The 18,396-nt window shown below is 37.1% G+C and overlaps 2 protein-coding genes across 2 annotated transcripts; one reads left to right on the forward strand and one right to left on the reverse strand.

Moving 5' to 3' along the window:
- The first annotated feature begins 218 nt into the window (after nt 1-218).
- LOC114728059 (inositol phosphorylceramide glucuronosyltransferase 1) lies at nt 219-4,101 on the forward strand. The gene is made up of 10 exons (XM_028914878.1): nt 219-721; nt 1,214-1,334; nt 1,696-1,881; nt 2,017-2,180; nt 2,254-2,361; nt 2,465-2,602; nt 2,698-2,832; nt 2,916-3,195; nt 3,330-3,453; nt 3,729-4,101. The coding sequence occupies exons 1-10, from the start codon at nt 491-493 to the stop codon at nt 3,868-3,870; spliced, it is 1,629 nt and encodes a 542-aa protein (XP_028770711.1). The 5' UTR covers nt 219-490; the 3' UTR covers nt 3,871-4,101.
- A 2,713-nt stretch (nt 4,102-6,814) lies between these two features.
- On the reverse strand, nt 6,815-17,434 carry LOC114728047 (myosin-11-like). Its single transcript, XM_028914863.1, has 36 exons — nt 17,342-17,434; nt 17,105-17,250; nt 16,868-17,024; nt 16,692-16,750; nt 16,259-16,418; nt 16,031-16,180; nt 15,811-15,947; nt 15,571-15,717; nt 15,331-15,432; nt 15,124-15,181; nt 14,931-15,032; nt 14,684-14,721; nt 14,349-14,475; nt 14,098-14,268; nt 13,797-13,928; nt 13,576-13,685; nt 13,391-13,451; nt 12,929-13,106; nt 12,566-12,771; nt 12,356-12,475; nt 11,698-11,796; nt 11,132-11,353; nt 10,382-10,521; nt 9,948-10,059; nt 9,811-9,861; nt 9,465-9,719; nt 9,220-9,375; nt 8,934-9,134; nt 8,681-8,818; nt 8,292-8,362; nt 8,117-8,216; nt 7,966-8,022; nt 7,816-7,872; nt 7,666-7,746; nt 7,503-7,585; nt 6,815-7,337 (listed from the first exon to the last, which is right to left on the reverse strand). The coding sequence occupies exons 1-36, from the start codon at nt 17,417-17,419 to the stop codon at nt 7,214-7,216; spliced, it is 4,386 nt and encodes a 1,461-aa protein (XP_028770696.1). The 5' UTR covers nt 17,420-17,434; the 3' UTR covers nt 6,815-7,213.
- Between the last annotated feature and the right edge of the window lie 962 nt (nt 17,435-18,396).

Raw genomic sequence — 18,396 nt, forward strand, 5'->3', positions numbered from 1 at the left:
ATTTCCAGAGTTGAAAAATTAATAGCCAGGCTTTGTAAACCTTTTTTTTTTTTTTCTCATTCTGAAAAAAGGGTCCAATAAAGGGTTTCATTAATTTATTTGTTTTTCAAAATTTATTGTTATCAAACCAATGCTCTGTTGATGAGCCCAGCTGCACGGGATCGTTACTGGGGAAACTAAATTAAATTAAACTTTTTAATTTATGTAAATTTACCGTTAAAGATATTATTACAGTCAGGTCTCCAGAAGATCATTGCAAAATTAGTGTTTCAGGGTTTGGATACTCGGTATAATTCTCCTCTCCCGGGAAGAATCTCAGACGAAAGGTCAGAAACGACAATTACAAGGATGACAATTCAAATTTCTTTTTGGGCCTGAACAATTCAAAGTTCAAACTCTCTCAACTCTTCTCTTTCCCACTGATAAAACCTGCGTCTGAGGGAGAAGGACTCTTTCTCGAGAAAATTTTGAGCGCCCTAATCGAATTACAATGAAACCAAATATCTGGGTCTGCTTGATAATTTTGTTCGTTTCTCTTCGATCTGAAGCTTCTTTGGGATCTCAAAAGACCGATAAGGCTTATGTCACCCTTTTGTATGGAGATGAATTCTTATTGGGAGTTCGCGTTCTTGGAAAATCGATACGCGACACTGGATCGAAGAAGGATATGGTCGTCTTGGTCTCGGATGGGGTGTCTGATTATGCCAAACAGCTTCTCCGGGTAATCTTCTCTTTAACTCTGCTTGCTTCCGGAGTAGATCAGGTTCACGTGTAACAATAACTCAAATATCATGTCTAGTCTTGTTTTCATTGATCATACGACTTCCGAAGTGGTTAAGGAGAACCATATTCTTTCGGTTTTTCGGGTCAAGACAGAGTCGCGAGAAGTGAAACACGTTTGTTTAGTTAGCCCAATGTTACGCCGCTTAGAATTCTGAGATTGATTTGAAATTGTCTAATCGAACAGACTATTAAGCTGTATCTGGAGTTCGATTTTCTTTCTGGTTGCCTTTTTGGAACACAAGTATATGGAAACCTCCGAGTCTAATTTTACTGTCCTTTCTGTTTAAATTGGAATCAACCTAACTCAAGATGAAAGAGATGCCAAGTTAGGAAATCCCAATTTTTTTTGCCGTGTTAATATTAATGTCTGGCATTAAAGCTTTTGTCTAGTTTCGCACTTCTCTCTTAAATGGGTGGTATTTTTGCGTAGGCTGATGGGTGGATAGTTGAGAAGATTAGTTTACTGGCAAATCCTAATCAAGTACGTCCAAAGAGATTTTGGGGTGTCTACACGAAGCTGAAAATCTTCAACATGACTAATTATAAGAAAGGTAAATATTTTTAGCTATTATTGTGGATGTATCTGGTTGTATAAGTATTGGAGGATATCAACCATGTAGGCTCCGTCCTCCCAAATGGGGCGGATCTCCTTGAATATTTTCTTCCCTTAAGTAGGAGTATTTTCAAAGTGATTGAGTTATTTCAAATGTTTCCTTTTCATTCTTGAATTGTAATGTTTTTCTAGTTGCTTTTAAATAAATTCCAACGGGAGTTAAGTATCTAATTCCTGAGTTCTATCCCCCACCCCCTAAAGAAAAGAAAGAAAGAAAGAAAAACATCTCAGCCTTTTTTTTGTTGGGATAGAGATTATAGAATCAGTTTATTGGTTTATTCTTGAATGCAAATGTGCAGTTGTTTACCTCGATGCGGATACTATTGTGGTTAAAAATATTGAAGATCTTTTCAAATGTGGAAAATTCTGCGCTAATTTAAAGCATTCTGAGAGATTGAATTCGGGAGTCATGGTAGTGGAACCATCTACTACTGTTTTTAATGACATGATGAGCAAAGTGAAGACCCTACCATCATATACGGGAGGTAAAACAATAAATACTTATTACACATGTTGTAGGTTTGTTTCTTTTACATTTCCTAGGCATCATTTACTAGATATGATCCTCAAACTTCACTGCATCTCAATAGTTGATTTTGTCTTTTTGTCTCCTTTGGCAGGAGATCAAGGATTTCTTAATTCATATTACTCTGGATTTCCCAATGCACATGTTTTTGAACCCAATTTGACCCCAGCAGTACTCAATTCTAGACCAGTTCCTGAAATGGAGAGACTTTCAACACTCTATAATGCAGATGTCGGGCTCTACATGCTTGCTAACAAGGTACTGGAGTATGTGTAACAAGATATCACATCCCTCAATTTAATCATCTGACAATTCATGCTGATTTATCCAGTGGATGGTAGATGAGAATGAGCTCCGTGTAATTCACTATACTCTTGGGCCTCTTAAGCCTTGGGACTGGTGGACAGCATGGCTTTTGAAACCTGTGGATGTCTGGCAGGTATTTGTAAAACTTAATTTCCTCTATTGGCTTGTTAATGTTGCAACATTTTGTTCTTCCCAAAGTTTTGTAGAGAAAACTAACATGATAGGTGGTGTTGCAGAATGTGAGGGAACATCTTGAGGAATCCCTTCCTGGAACAGCAGGAGGCCGAAATCGCAAAGATGATTTTCTTATGAAGTTTCTTTTTCTACTACCTCTTTGTGCTTTACTCTTCTGCTGTTATCGGTCATTTGTAAAGGTCAGCTACTGTGCTTTTTATTATCCTCAAAGGATTAAGAAAGCAGAAGTGAACTTTTGTCTGTCTCAACTTATTGTAATTTGTACTTGCTGCAGAGTCCAGGGTTCATTAGTTCGTTTTGTAGAAGTTCATTATGGGATCATGCCCGACATCTTTATTATAGGATTAGAGCAAGTGGACCACTTGTGTATGGTAGTATTTCTACTACTACGATCAATTCCACTTATCAGGTAAAATTTCTGCAAAGTCTTTTCGTGCACACTTGCATTTCTTTTTATTATGCTGAAAATTCTTTTTCTGTGATGTTAAACAGCTCTTAAGTAGTGCCCAGTACAAAGTCCCAGCTTATTTGGGTAGCGTTTCTGTCAGTGTCTGTTTTATGGCCGCGATGGTGTCTCTGGGGATAGCACTGTTGATTGTACCTCGGCAAGTGACCCCATGGGCTGGTTTACTCTTGATGTATGAATGGACCTTCACACTCTTCTTTGTTTTCTTCGGAGGTTATTTACATCTAATTTATCGATGGGGAAAACTCACAGCATCTCGAGTAGCATTGTCTCATCCTGAATCTTCTGATTATGATTCAGAAAAATGTATGTTCTTTTAGATTCAAGAAGATTTGGTAGTTCCATCTAACAGTTAAATGTGACCTCCGGATTCATTTGGCTTTTTAATATTGGTATTTTGATGTTGTCATCATTAATTTTGTCTGTTATCTGTTCTACAGTTCATCAACGACAGATTCCGTCTTGTGATGTTGTTACATGGTATTATGGCTTAGGGATGGTTCTCTTGGCAATTGCAGCCCCATCTTTGCCTTTTATTTTTGGAATCACTGCTTTGTTTTTGAGGTAATTTGCTCTATTTATAGCTCTTGTTAAAACAAAGCGAAATATCTGTATTTGGTGGTGTTTTGCTCTTACGGCCTGCTCTTTACACTGGGACACCATGCCATAATCTATATATCTTGTTAAAAACCGAACCACCATTTGATGTTTAACTTGAAGCGGATTTTATTGTGTTTCTGTCCTGTAATTTTGAGTGTTTTTGGGTCCCCTCAGACCTTGTGATGACACTTGTGATTACTTTGTGATGATACTTGTGATTCTGATTTCTGTGATAATAGGTTAGGTTTGATGGTTGTTGGGGGCATAATATTAGCTTCCTTCATGACATATGCGTCGGAACACCTTGCAATAAGATCATTTTTGAAAGGCGTAGAAGAGTGCGATACGGCACGTGATAGTAGTCTATGTTTCTCCTGCTGATTGGAATTTTTGACTGGCAATGTAAACTATCCTAGATAATTATATTATAGTTCCCCTTCCTTCCATTCAACTAACCTAGTGCTTTTCTACTGGCAAATGTAATTTAGAAAGTTTTGTCAATCTTGAATATTTTGTTTGAGTGGCTCTGTTGTAATATTATTCTTTCAAAAGTTGTACCCGTCGATGAAATTGCCCTCATTTAATGTGACAAATAAACCATGCTGGCTTGAACTTGAAGCCATGGCAATGGACGGGGCATCATATGCTCGGTATGGCTTTGATTGTGTAAGGGTACGTTTGGATCACCGTTTGGAGGAGGAAAAGTGTTTAGAAACATGTGAAACGGCGGTTTAAAGCCTTTTTAAAGTAAACACATGTTTGGATTGCTGATAATTGTAAATGAACTTGTGCCATAAATAGATTTCTTTTCCAACGCTCCAAAGAGAAGCTTTTGCCTTCTTTTGCAATGCAACTGATGGGGTTGACATGGGTGAATAACAAAATGTTTTTACTTTTTTGTCCCAGAGAGAGAGAGAATGCTTTTATATAAGATTTAATAGATTAATTTAAAAGATTAAAAAAAGCTAAATAAATTATTTAATTATATTTTATTTTTTTGGGTGATAATTTAATTATATTTTATGTTACATGATTTCTCAAAAATATGTATATATATTATTAGGCTACATATTAGTTTATAAGTCAAGCAAATTAATGTGAAGAAAAATAAATATAAATATTTCAGAATAGTTTATTTAAATTTCCTAATCTTCTCAAATTAATTATATGTATTTAATTATATTCTATGTATGTTCAAAATTTTCTCACCAACAGATATTTTTATTTTACAATTATAATTTTAATTACTTTTTTAACAATTATTATATTTATTCAATAAATTTTATATCCTTTTTAGTCATTTTATATCTAAATTTATTTATTTTATTAATTATCTAAATAACTTTTAATTTTTTCAACTGACTTTTTATAAGCACATATTCAAATATAAATCGTATTACACTAACTCATTTTTATTCTAATTTCAATTATAAAAGTCAGTTAGACTAGAAGTCAGTTTTGTCTAATTCTAATCCAAACACATCCTATGTGAGCAAGCAGGAATGTGATCCCCCAATTGTGGGGCTATAATTTGTTGCATTTTTATTTTGCGTGAACAGTATAAAGAATGCTTAGGCAATTACCTTCAGTACAAGTAAAGATCTTCCATCAAAGAAGGGACGCAAGTGTAACCCACATGGATAAATATGTCTGGACAATAATAAAGTTGATCGTTTCGGCTTATTTGCATAATAAAATGGCTGGTCTGTTTCTTTGCTGGCACCTTCCACTCGCAACTTGTCTATAAATTTATTAGGTTACAGGCACTTGGAGTTGGATAATGTAGTGGAATTCACACCATAAACATAAGAATAATTCTATTTAAAGTAACAAGTACCTAAATTCCAAGGAGACATTATTGTTATTATTTTTTTTTGGGTGAACTTTATTATTATTATTTATTATCGTTTGGTTCGAAGGGACGGGCTGCTTAATTTTTTAGGGGCATGTAAATAATATCTGGTGTTACTGAGTATTGAGAAGGGCAAGTGTGATGGGACAAGCATGATAACGCGCCTAAATAGGAACATTAGGAGCAGGTGGCGTTGGATTTTGGATTGAATGGAAGTAACGAGGCTAAGGTCATGATCATGCTACGTGGGCATCTTCCCTTGATGCCTCTCACCAGCCCCTTGAAAAGTTGGAAATCCTTTTACTTTGCACCGGCTGGGTGGGAGGGACCCACAATGACTTGCTCTGATTTCGTAATTTAATTATAAATATAATCGAATGAACTGAACAAGACAATGGCTCGAAAACAACCATCATCCCTGTCCCACGCTGGACGATGATCACCGCCGACCTACCTGCGCCGCACGCTATGCACACTAATCAACCTTCAACCCTTTCTATTTGTGCCCAAAAGAACACGAGAGGAACTTGAGAAGAGAACAACAGAACGCCAAATGAAGCTAAATTAATCGCCTGTTCATATTCTCTCTTTCTCGCACGCATATAAACACACCAGCGAACTTGTCATCCAACTGCTTTTCCCAGATGAAGCAGGCGAATCCCCGGCTTCATTCACAGGTCGAAGGCAACCCAGCTGTGAGTTATACATGTTTAATAAAAAAGTGTTTAGGTGGAATCAAAATCTTAATTTTAAAAGTATTTTTCTGAAAATAAATATATAAAGGAGTTTATCGATTTACAGAAAAATACTTTTTAAAAACACTTTTCATGCTTAACAAACACCCTTTTGTATTGCAATATACTTAATGCATACTTAAATGAAAGTACTACTTTCTGTGAAGCTATTAGTTGGGTTTTATTTTGAATAAGCAACTAGAGTTGGTTCTTTATACGCGCACACAATCTAGCTTCATTTGATATTGATGGGAAATTGGGAATTGAGGGTGAGAGATTACCGCCACAGACACGTTCAAATGTTAGTAAACCAACTCCATTAACCCATTATCTTAAAGTATGGATGGTTGTTGGACCAAAAAAAAAAAAAAAGGTATGGATGGTTGGTTGTCCATTAAAAAAAAAGAACCAAAATCATGTTTTGTTGGAAGTAAATCCACCAAAACGCGGTTTTATTTATTTTTCTTTTTTAAGGAAGGAAAACCAAACATATATTTAGTTTTATCAGGTTATATTTTCATTTAAAATATTACTTACTATCCTTTCTCTTGAATACACACCAAAAACCCGCATACAATCAGAACAAATCAAAGCTCGAGAGCGACGTTATGGCTTTGCGCTCCAAATAATTTATCATTAAAAAAAATATTACTTTATGGATGACAACAACAAAAAATGAACTCTACATGAAAGGAATGACAAAAAAACAAATAAATACATTAAATCGAACAGATCCCCACCCACAAGGAAGAACACTCTAATTGATACTACGATTCCGGTGAGGCCGGGGGCAGTCTTCTTCCACTTTCCTATGCTTCTAGTTGTAGGTACAAAAATGTGAACTAATCAAAAGGAGGGGGAAAAAATTCTTGAATGAGTCGAACATTGTGGTGTGAAAAGAAGCGGTAAAATGGAGACGGTGAAGTGGTCTCGCATGCAAGTATGTTGCTGGAATCCAGAAGGTTAGTTGCAAAAGGGAATAATAGGGCGGCGAGCCTAAACTAAGAAAGAAGGACCGGATTTGACGGAGCACAAGGGCCACAAAAAAGAAGGATGTGATGTCAAATAATTGAGAAAGGCAGGATGATATATCTAAGTGTAAGTTGAATCAGTAGCTGTTCTGCTTCTAACAGAGCTGTCAATCTATGCGTGGCAACAAGAAACTAAAGCCAGAGTTCTCTCGAATCAGCGGTGGCGGTTCAATATCCGCGATATCTATTTGCTCCATTGACTTTGATATGTCATCAACCGAAAATGGGATACTGCCAACATCACACACCCACACACACACATATCCAATTGTTAATAACATATCCATGCATACATTTATATGCATATATATAGACATCATCATAAAATGGGAACCTACGAACTCAAACATTAGCAGGCTTAAGAACTATGATGGGATCGAATGACATCCACCCCACCTGGAATCATCATCCAACAGGAAAGAATTGCTGACTGCATTATTTGAGTCTTCAGTCATCAGCACTCTCATATTGGATATTACCTGATCCCACAAAGCTTGTCAGCCATCATGCGACTTTGATCTGTTATGGATGATAGACTCATGAACATGGTTTGACTTACATCGGGGGATACGCTGTGCGTGCCGTATTTGTCATCCCAGTACATGGTACTTATCCGATACAGCTGCTGTACACTGAGGACCTGCACATAGGGAACTAAAGGATCGGTATGAGTATCCTTAAAAAGTAAAACGAGATTGCCTTCACTCACCGGGCATAGGTCATGGCTTATTTCATCCAGCGTTTTCTTTGGCTTCTGATGTATGACCTGATTAAATGAAGGACACAAGTTATCATCACAAGTCCCTAATTTTTGCAGTCCAACCATCAGAAGCAGATGGGTGTGAAATGAGAAGGATACCAGGAATCCAATGGCCTGCCTGATATGTTTGAGCTCATCCCAGGCTAAACCTGCATACTGCATTGGGGAGGAGGTCGAGACTATTAATTAATCAGCAGTTGTGCCTCACACAACAGAAGAGCATGGTACTGGAGAAGGGAAATAAACGGACCTCATCCGTTGCTTTGTAACACCAGTGCTCCAGTTCAGCCAAACCAGCTTTCACATATTCCCCATTGCTGAATGAGCAGCACTCCCGTCTTAAAAGAAGACTGCAACCAAGAATACAAATTTGAGACGCTAACACATGAACGTTTCAACAAACAGTGGAAGGTCAATAAACTAACCTGTTGAATAGCTGGACGTTGATAAAAGAAAAAATTTGGGTGAACACCTTCCGAACTAAAAATGGAGGAACCTATCAAAACGAAAGCACGGGGTGAGGCAAATCAGTCAAACAACGTTGACTAAAAGGGAAGATAAGAAATACAAGAGTAAAATATAAACGTGCTTGTCGTGAGAATTTCATAACCTCTCTTTTCTTGCTTTTTATAAGAGGTGGACATATCTCCCTTAAGGAAAAGTTTAAACTCTGAATTAGATGCATGAAACATGAACTCCTCGGTGGATTCAGCGGAGTCATGTATTTAGTGTGAAAAATTCAGTTAGATTTACGTAAGAAAGCAGAAATTTCGAGGGCAAAAAGGGCGACGATGTTAAAAGAGGTTCTACTAACATGATTCGCTTTTAAAGTATTAAGAAAGTTCCCGAGGCTCTTCACTATCCCCTGCCAGTGAGCAATCAATGCTCGCTGGGCTTCCGTGTTTGCAACAGAGCGCCCTTTAACCAAGCCTGCTCTGGATGTTCTCGGTGCCTGTCTCCTCAATTCAAACAGTTACTTACATTTCAAATATATTGCCTTGCATGGAAATTTTCACATGCTAGTAAAATGTGTACTGGATAGTTAGTAATGAACTTATTGTGGGTACCTGGATGCATAACCCAAGCAAGGGAGATATTTCTTTCTTCAAGTTATCGCGAATCATTCCATATATCTTTTCCACATATGCTGTAAGCTGCTGTTTGAAAAGAAGAGCCGGGTACTTGGCTTCAACTTGTCGCAATGTATCTACTCCGCCGCTTCCGTTGATTAGGGCAAGGTTGACTCCAGATGGAGCTCCGCGGAAACTCTAAAACAAACATCAAGCGTGCAAAAGGTTAAGCTTATCTTTCTCCATACTAGTTCATATTTCCAAATAAGGAAATTATATTTACTTGTGTCATCCTCCCAAATAGTGTTGCTGATGAAGAACGACGGCGTTGCGGAGTGATTCCGGCGGCACCACTTGCCTTGAGTGTGCGCTGGAGTAGCAAGAGAAGTGTAGAGGCATTCGATAACCAGTAAGCCAAGATATCATTGTTATCCTGGGTCTAAACTCCACATGCAAACATCTGAGTTAGAAACGTAACAAGAGTAAGAAAACTAGACCACTGGCTTTCAAAAGTTGAACTTTATTCACCTCAATTGCTTGGCCAATTGTTTGAATAATACGATCGAAAACGCTAGTACGCTCTACTTCAAAGGATCGCCAGTGCAAGAGGCATTTGTATATGATACAGGCTGCAATCGGTCTGTTCCCAGCAAAGCCTAGATGTTGTGCAATACATCTGATGAGTAACTCTTGATTCTCCTGCTGTTTCTCATTCAGTGACTTTTGTGGCCTATCCTCCATTTCATAGTGTTCCCTCTGAATCATTGATGGGCTATGAAGATCCTGGTCAGTTCATCAGGACGCCAAGAAACCATCAAATTCGCATATACAAATATTTCACAGGTGTACACTTATTTAAAATATGTTTAGTTACCAAAGGTGCCTTTACTTCCCCTCCGACATGAACCCCTCCTTCAGCACCTCTCTGTCAAGAGAGAAATGAAGTCTTCAACATTATCTTGTGTCTTCAAAATTATTAATCATGGACGTAAGTTTCACACCAAAGAGTACCTGAATAATAGATCTCGAGCGTCCTGAAAGGAACTTATTAGGTGCCATGGACACAGCTTGTTGACGTAGAACCTGATTCTCCGATCCTAAATTAGTAATCTTCTCTTCTAGCCTAATTAAAGAATTATGAGATCTCAGTCAAACATCTAAGGAAAGAGCGGCTATGCCAGTGATAAATTTTATGGAATCTTAGGGGAAAATGTACAAATTATAGACTTTGTCCAATTTAGGGAGATAAAAATGGAGAAAAGAAAAAGAAATCAGCTCTGATGATTATCCAACCATATTAGCACACTCTTCCTAAGAGGTTGAGACTCCATAGTTAGGAACATAGTATTGTAACAAGTTTGCAGTATTAGAGAAATCAGGAAACTGTTGCTTAGCGTGGGAAAAATCACTGTCAGGTATTATCATTCATTAAGTAATTATATTACCTGGTCAATGATTCTTGTAGCAGACGAACCTTCTTCTCGGTGTCTTCTAATTTTTTACCCCTTTCTTCACTAGAGACTTGTGCTTGGTTGTATTTTCTTTCAAAGTCATCTGCCCTCTCTTTTTCTGACTGGAGTGACGTCTGCGGGAATATAAAGCAAAGGAATATTCATAACACTGGATGATCATTATATGCCCGTAAAGCTCTAGAACAAACTGAAAATCTGTCATCTTCTGATATATCAGTAGGAATATATATTCAGAAACAGGTAACTTCCAAGAAATATTGTTGCATTATCAATTCATCTTGATGAACTGCAATTGGCCATAAAAAAACTGTTATTTTCACCAACTATTGAATACTTAGATTTAATCACGTAATTATTTGACGAGAATGTACAATAAGTTAAATTTAAAGTACTGACTCCTTCCAAGGAAAAAAATGTAGGACACATGCCTTAATACATCCCTTTATATGAAGGAACTTTCTAAAGAAAGTTTTTCATATGAGCACACACAGGAGGTTTCCCTGACAGGTATACAGGCATCTCAAGGAAGGAGCATGATCAGTTTCATTTTACAAGCAAGGTGTATACCAGAACATAACAAGTGCGTTGGCCTTGAAAATTCTTTTCTGGTTCTCAATCAGATGTGCCAAGTTATTGAAATTTTGTTCCACCTAAGTAGTCAAAAGCGAAAAAAGGCTTAAGAACCGACAATTGAGTGATGAACCACTCTATAGGCTTTCTCACCTTCAGGCTCTCAACTTCTGCCGTTAGTGATTCAATTTTTTGTGTGTCTTCAACAAGAACCTGGGTTTCCTGAATAATAGGAGGTGCTTCTTCAACGGCTTTCTTTGCATTTTCTCGTTCTTTGGCAAGTAAAGCATGGGTTTCATCAATTTTAGTCTGCATCTCCTTTAAAGAATTCTGCAGTTTTGCTACCTCTTGTGCTTTGGCTTCTTCTAGGTTGGTCTGCACATGATTCCAGATGTTTTCCTTAGGGCTTACAAGAGGAGAGGTTCACTACAAACTTGCAAAGATGGGTCTTTGACTCTCCATTATTTTTTGCCATTAATGCAAAACGTTTTTTTTTTTTCAAAATTCATGATTGCCTGGGTGTTTGGATAGAAACTAAACAATAGTTTTAAAAGTGATTTTACAATATATGAAGTAAATATGTGGAGGAATTTGTCTCAATATGAGGAAAAAATGCTTTTTAAAGGCACTTTTATAGTTTTCCAAATACCCCTAGCATAAGAGATCGAAACCGCAAAACTTTCCAAGAATAGGAGGTAACTGAAAAATATATACGTTACCCTCAAACTTTTTTCTAGTTGGAGACGCCAAGTGAGTTCCTCCACTCGTTTTTCAAGCTTATCCTTTGCTTCTTGAAGTGCACCAGTTTCTCTCGCAGCCTAAAGGAACAGCAAACATATGTTAATATAAATTAGAGTAACAGCAAAAGCGTTCTAGAAAACCAGCAAAAGAGAATTATGGTACATCATACATGCCCCACTCATATCACATGATGAATCTTGCAGAAGCAATTTAATTGGAAAGAACAAGACGCCTTGGGCGCAGCTTTTACATTTAATCCTTTCTATATCAGGCAAAAGGAATCACAGGAATTGCTTGACTTTCAGCTCAGGCTACAGATTGATTGGGTATTTTAATGCTGTTCACTAAGGTTTATCGTATATTGACTTCTCTTAATTCTTTTCACTGGATATGGTAACTTCTACAATAAAAATGGTAAACAGAAGCGCACAAAATTTGTGTCTCTTGTAATAAAAAACAAAGAATTAAAGCTTGTTTTTCAACAAGAGAAAATTTTAGCAATCCCTGGTATAAACAGCAATGATAAGCCCATCAAAATATGTATTTAAAAGAGGTGATTATCAGATAAAATTGCTTGTCATGTGCATCTTAAGTTACATAAACAAAATATAGAAGAATCATGATAAAGAAACTTGCCATTTTTAACTTCCTAAGTTCCCTCCTTGCAACACGGCCTCTCCATCTGCATTGTGTAATTATTGCAGCTTTCTTGAGCCTCTTATAATATGAGGAAGCTTTATGGCATCGCCACCGAGCCTGCAATTTTTGAGAGAGATATTATTCCAAATATTGAATACAAATCGCCCTCAATTGGGTCATCCTAATCATATAGTACTTGACTATGACCTGGATGGCAATTGCAGCTTTAGACTGCTTCCTAAATCTGAATTCCTTACGTGCAGCCATTGCCCTTAAACCCGTTTGCAAGGTAAGTACTGTAGCATGGAGTCTTTTATAGGCCTTCCTAGCTTCATATCGGCGTACGTTCTTCTGAATTTTCTTAGCAGCAGCCACCTTTCTCATGTTGTCAAAGAGTTTGCATGCTAGCCTTCCTACAGATCATATAATAGATAAACGAAACTGATTAAGCAGCAGGATGTTCAGCACCGCGGTGCTACATCATTCTATCCGAAGGAAATCCAAACTCTGGAAAGGGAATAGCTTTCATCATAAAAGACGATTTAGGCTATTTCGCTACAAAAATCTCACCTCTACATACAGACTGCATGTATACGGTAATCTTTCGCAAAGAAAGATAATGATTACGAGCTTGATGGGTTCGTACGCGCCGTTGGATAATTTTTGCTGCATTGCTGAGTACTTGAGCTCTCCGTGCATCCAGTTCAGCCATTTGGCCAGCTCTCAGGAATACTTTTGTTTTACCAATCTACAATAGTTAACAGCCAATGAAATGAATCTTTTTCGGCCCTGATATGATACGGAAGAGCATATACATATTTCACATTCATGCATGTCCAAGAAAGCCATGTTTGCCTTAGTTACTCGTAGTCTAAAGACTTGTAATAAATTGATGCTGCATAATGTCCCTGAATTTAAGTTAACGTTGTTGCTAATGACTTAAGAGCTTCACTATCGATATATTTGTATTCTATTTAAGAACCAGAAACAAGAGGGTGATCCTTATTGATCATGTAGGACATTTCCAAGTACCTGATACCCTTTTAGCCCCATCTTTTCCAGAATCTTTTGGCAAGCAACCTTTTCTTCGATGCTGTCCATAAATATAACAACTTTATAGATTAGAACTATGTCCAAGTTGGGGGAAAATACTTGGTCACACCGAGTCAGAATTTTCTTCCTCTGTGACACAACAGATACTAAAAGACAGTACTTACTTGCCTTCCATGGCCTCTGGGGCAAGGAGGCCAAATCGATTTATAAATTCAAAGAAAGCACGACGTGTAGGATAGCCTGCACAACTGATTCTGATTGCCTCTAAAACACCCTGTAGGAGCAAGTGTTAAAGACTGACAAAAAGGGTTCAAGACAAGAAGCACTTTTTTACGAATCATTGCCCGATGAGTAAGATAAGGGAAAATTTTAAAAGCACACTCACACCACAGCGAAGTTGTTGCATAATGTTGGCATTCTCAAATATCGCAGGCTTAAGAAGGTTGTTTGGTTTCACACATCTGATGTAATGAGGCTCTGTAGAGTTTAGTGTTTCCATTAGTGACTGTAGTTGTTGCTGCACCATTCAGCATGTGAAAACATGATTTGTTAACTTCCCTAATATTAGAAGGCAGTTCAATTTTTGAAAGTATAGTGATATGACCGTGTGCATGTTCAAGAAATTAATGGCCAGTGAAGATGATGTGCACAAGTTTAGATAAGAGGACCGAGAAAGCAAATTATACCTTAAAGCGAGATGCAATTGAGGAAAATTTGGAAGATTTAGATGTCTCTTCTGGAAGCGGAGGAAAAAGTCCTGCTACAAAGGAACATTTGGAAGCACCCAACAAATCTTGATGTTCAGGAACCACATAATCCTTGTTTTTGTCTAAAAATTGATTAGACTGGTATAAGACCTGCAAATATATAGGGTTAAAGTAGATGGGAATATATATCTGTTTTTCTCAGCAGGTGGTACCAAAATATTTTATTGTACCTCCCCAGCATAGTGAGCAATGGTGAAATCTGATCGAGACAATTTCGGCTTTATAAAGCGCTTGTGATTCTTGAATGTTTGATAAAGCTTGTTAGCAAATGTTTCATGTGTTGACTTAGGAAACATGCTGAAAGATAACAGCAGAGAAGTGAAAGTGAGGAGGAAGGGCTAGATTCACTGTGATATGTACAAGGAACTTTAGCTGTAAAATGATCAGAAAAAAATTGAATCAATATGATCTTTACGCTCAAAAAGAGAAAATTAAAAATCATATGTCAAATGGGGACCAATTTTTCTAAATGGAAGAAGTTCGGGGGGGCAAAATTATAATTTACCAAGCTTCATCAAGGAGAGCGATAATTCCTCCAGGTTTCTGCAAAAGAATAGTCCAAGTAAGAGACTAGAAACAAATAAAGTGAGAAGGAGTGTCAAAACAAGGGTTTGAGTTTTAAAAAGATGGTAAAATAAGCTCATCAAGTTATTGACTATACTTGAGGGGCTCTTGTATTTCATTTCCAAGGAAGGCCAAAAAAAAAAAAAAAAAGAAGAAAGCCCTGAAAGAAAGCGAATAGGGGACAGAACCTTTTCGATGAGGTCCAGGACATCTTGATTATCAACAAATTCAATATAGCTCCAATTAATCTGTTCCTTTGTATATTCTTCTTGTTCCATTTTAAAGACGTGCTGAAATTCATAATCAAAACCATAGTAAGTAAAGCAAGCAAACAACATTTATGAGAACACTAGAGGTGTTTGATGTGGTCTGAGGCATTGCCTGATTGAAATGCTGCTGCAACTTCTCATTGGTGAAGTTTATGCAAAACTGCTCAAAACTGCAGAGCGTGATATGTTGAAATTAAGTTTCAACAGATTGAAAACAAGTAGAGCTAGTTGCTTACAATATCTTCTGTTATACATCCTCATGGATTTGCCTGTATGAGTAATTGAATATGCAAGTATATTCTGCTATACTAGAAGTTACCTGTTAGTTTTAAAGCTTTCAAAACCATAGATATCAAGGACTCCAATCAAAGATTTGGAATTAGGATCCTGTCCGATTGAACTATTAATCTTGTCCACCAGCCTGTTCGAAAACAGTTATTATATAAATGAATTTGGCATCAAAACTACATCCCATATCCTTATCTCCCTTGCTTACAGTACTTATTAATCATTAAAAATAACACAAAATATTGATTCATTTCCAATTTCATCATCTTACCAGTCAAATAGCCGAGAATAAATTGTTTTGGCCAAGCCATCTCTGCTTATTGCTGCACTCTGGGGATCAAGGCTTCGTTTTATAACTTCTTCAGGGGTGATCATCACACGTTTACATAAAGCATCTTCCAAGGCATCAGCATTACACCTAATAAATTGTGAAATCTAATTATGTCAATCGACTTTTAAGGTGAGTGATCACCATGAGGACAATACAAGCGGTAATACAATAGCACCATACATGAGAAGCTCGGCAGTTGTTGCCAGGTGGAATTTGGCTTTGTCATCTTTGGGAATTGATGAGTCAACTTCTTTTCCTTTAGAAAAAGCAATATTACCAAGATGAAGGATAGCAGCGACAACTCTGAAAATTGCTTCCTGGGCACAAAAAGAGAAAGGAAAAGCCGAAAGGTAAGATGTTAATCTTTCTATGCTTTATGCATACTCATGAAATGAAATACCTGATCTTTTTGGCTTATTCCAACGATATCCATAGCTCTCCTAGTGGCAAGATACTCACGAGCATCACTTGAATCAACCAGTTCATAACAATTTGACTGGTTAAGGTAATGAAATGATTTAGGAGGTCCCAATTTGTATTTCTCTATTTCCTGTTGACATAAGTTGCAATAAATTTATACTTAATGAATTAAGCAACAATAACTAAATAAGCAGATGCAGCAAGCTACCTCCTGTGGTGCAGCACAAAGAAGATAGAAGCAGTGGTAGTTGCGTTCAGGATCATTAATTTGGCAAACTCGAGACCTCTCCAGAAGGTAAGTTCGAATTGCTGCTCCTGAGATTCTTCCACTTTTATCGAATTGGATCTCAACAAATTTTCCAAAACGGCTGCATCATGAATTTAAGAATTTGAAACCAAGGGTTTGGTAATATCTTAAGAGCCAAAGGTCATGTGTATACCAAAAACAGATTGTTTTGGTATAAAGAGAATATAATAATTGCAATCTATATTTATTAACTGTCATCAACATCGCAAAGACTTGGTACCATAACAGGGAATTCAAGAAATGCAATGTGACGGAGCTCAACTCAAATTTATACTAATATCAGAAGGAAACAAATGGAATGCTTTATTGCCACCATAATAACAAAAAGACTCACCTGGAGTTGTTATTCCTAACTGTTTTTGCATTGCCAAATGCTTCAAGAACTGGATTTGACTGCACTCAGATCGGTCAATGTAGAAGTCCCATAAGAGTTCAAATCAGAGTATTATTTTAAAAAAAAAAAAATACAAGAAGGGAAAGTCCTAGAATAAGTGGTTTATCGAACCATACTTCAAGAACTTGTTGTTCAACTGTTCTTCCTTCAGTAGCAGCCCTACCACCTAGGTAAGCAAGGTATCTCATAAGCATTTTTGTAGTTTCAGTTTTACCAGCTCCACTTTCCCCACTGACCAGAATTGAATTGCTTTTTCCTTCATTAACCATTGCCCTGAGTTCAATAATATCACCCATCAGATATTTGGTTCAGTGATAGAAATGGAATTCAGCTCATTTCACGAAATTAAGTACCTAAATGCAACATCAGCAACTGCAAACACATGAGGACTTAGTTCTCCAAACGGTGCTCCCTTATATTGTTGCATCATGTGAGCATCATAGAGATGTGGTAGTCTTTGGAATGGATTTATCGCAATTAAAATATTTCCAGTATAAGTCTGCCATGGCAATAGATGCAATTAGTAAGATAACTTCTTTAGTTAATGAACTTCGCTGAATCTTATCACATGAAGGGGATGAAAGCCTTACGTATATTTCATTCAATTCATATCTAGATTTTAAGTTCTGCAGGACCCCAGGCTCGTGTAAATAGGACAGCTTAGTCATGTCATCCACTCCGCCAGCAGGAGCTTCCGTATCTTTGGGGTATATTTTTGATAATTTTGCGACAACCTTAAAATAATGAAATACGAGTACAGATTATAAAATTTTGCTACTGCAAACTTTTGCAATCCTGTTAGTTGGCGATACAACCATGAGAGAAAGCAAGTGCTTCACCGCATTATTATAGTTGAAAAATACTTATTCCTTTCCCTAATGCAGCACAATGTCCGCCAGCAACAAATCAATCGTAAAGGGGAAAAAAAATGCTGGCGCATTCTTCCCTTGACATTGTGTAGTGTTTTTTTGTCTTTTGTACTTTTGTTTTTATTCCATCATGATCTAAATGAAGCTCATACACAACTGATTGACAATGTTGAAGATGGAGTTTATTTCTGCAACTAATTATAATGATCACAATGAGAGGTAATGCATTATTGTCATTATTACTTTTGGGCATGACTGGTGTCACACAAGCAATCAGAGTTCAAATCTTCATCTAATAGTTTAATCTTAAATGGGTCCTTCAATATGGATTTCATTTTGGATAAGTAAAACTGACAGAAAATCCATGAACCTTGCCTTTAGATTACATATAAAAAGGGGGAAAAGCGTAAACGAAAAATATGAAGAAACAAAGTTATGTTGCAATCTGCAGACCTTTTTTCCATCGGTAGTTTCAATTTCTACATCTGTTCCAGTGATTTTTGACACCACTCCATCAGTCCAAGATATATCCGGGTCTTCAGCCCAGACATGAGAACCTACAATAATATTCACAGGTGTCCCCTGCAGATGGCAATAGCCATTTTTCATAAAATAAACACTCAGACACGAACACGTACATGCATATACTGATTCCATGTAAGTTTCTAAATAAATACTCAGGCTATCGTGTGTGCACGATAAGCTAAAGAAAGTTTACAAATATTTCCACGAATACACGTCTAGAAAGATTATAAGATTCGAAACAAATCAAATAT

Source organism: Neltuma alba, unplaced genomic scaffold, assembly GCF_004799145.2.
Source record: "Neltuma alba isolate B1F8T4 unplaced genomic scaffold, ASM479914v2 tig00012518_pilon, whole genome shotgun sequence".
Lineage (NCBI taxonomy): Eukaryota > Viridiplantae > Streptophyta > Magnoliopsida > Fabales > Fabaceae > Neltuma > Neltuma alba.

What these genes read in the sequence shown, in the direction of transcription:
- LOC114728059 (XM_028914878.1), top strand. Translation starts at nt 491, where the DNA reads ATGAAACCAAATATCTGGGTCTGCTTGATAATTTTGTTCGTTTCTCTT. An exon ending in TGATTATGATTCAGAAAAAT is followed by an intron (nt 3,196 to 3,329) that starts GTATGTTCTTTT and finishes TCTGTTCTACAG; the next exon opens with TTCATCAACGACAGATTCCG. An exon ending in ATCACTGCTTTGTTTTTGAG is followed by an intron (nt 3,454 to 3,728) that starts GTAATTTGCTCT and finishes CTGTGATAATAG; the next exon opens with GTTAGGTTTGATGGTTGTTG.
- LOC114728047 (XM_028914863.1), bottom strand. Translation starts at nt 17,419, where the DNA reads ATGACTAAGCTGTCCTATTTACACGAGCCTGGGGTCCTGCAGAACTTA. An exon ending in ACAACTGCCGAGCTTCTCAT is followed by an intron (nt 15,718 to 15,810) that starts GTATGGTGCTAT and finishes ACAATTTATTAG; the next exon opens with GTGTAATGCTGATGCCTTGG. An exon ending in CTACAAGAATCATTGACCAG is followed by an intron (nt 10,060 to 10,381) that starts GTAATATAATTA and finishes TTCTTTAATTAG; the next exon opens with GCTAGAAGAGAAGATTACTA.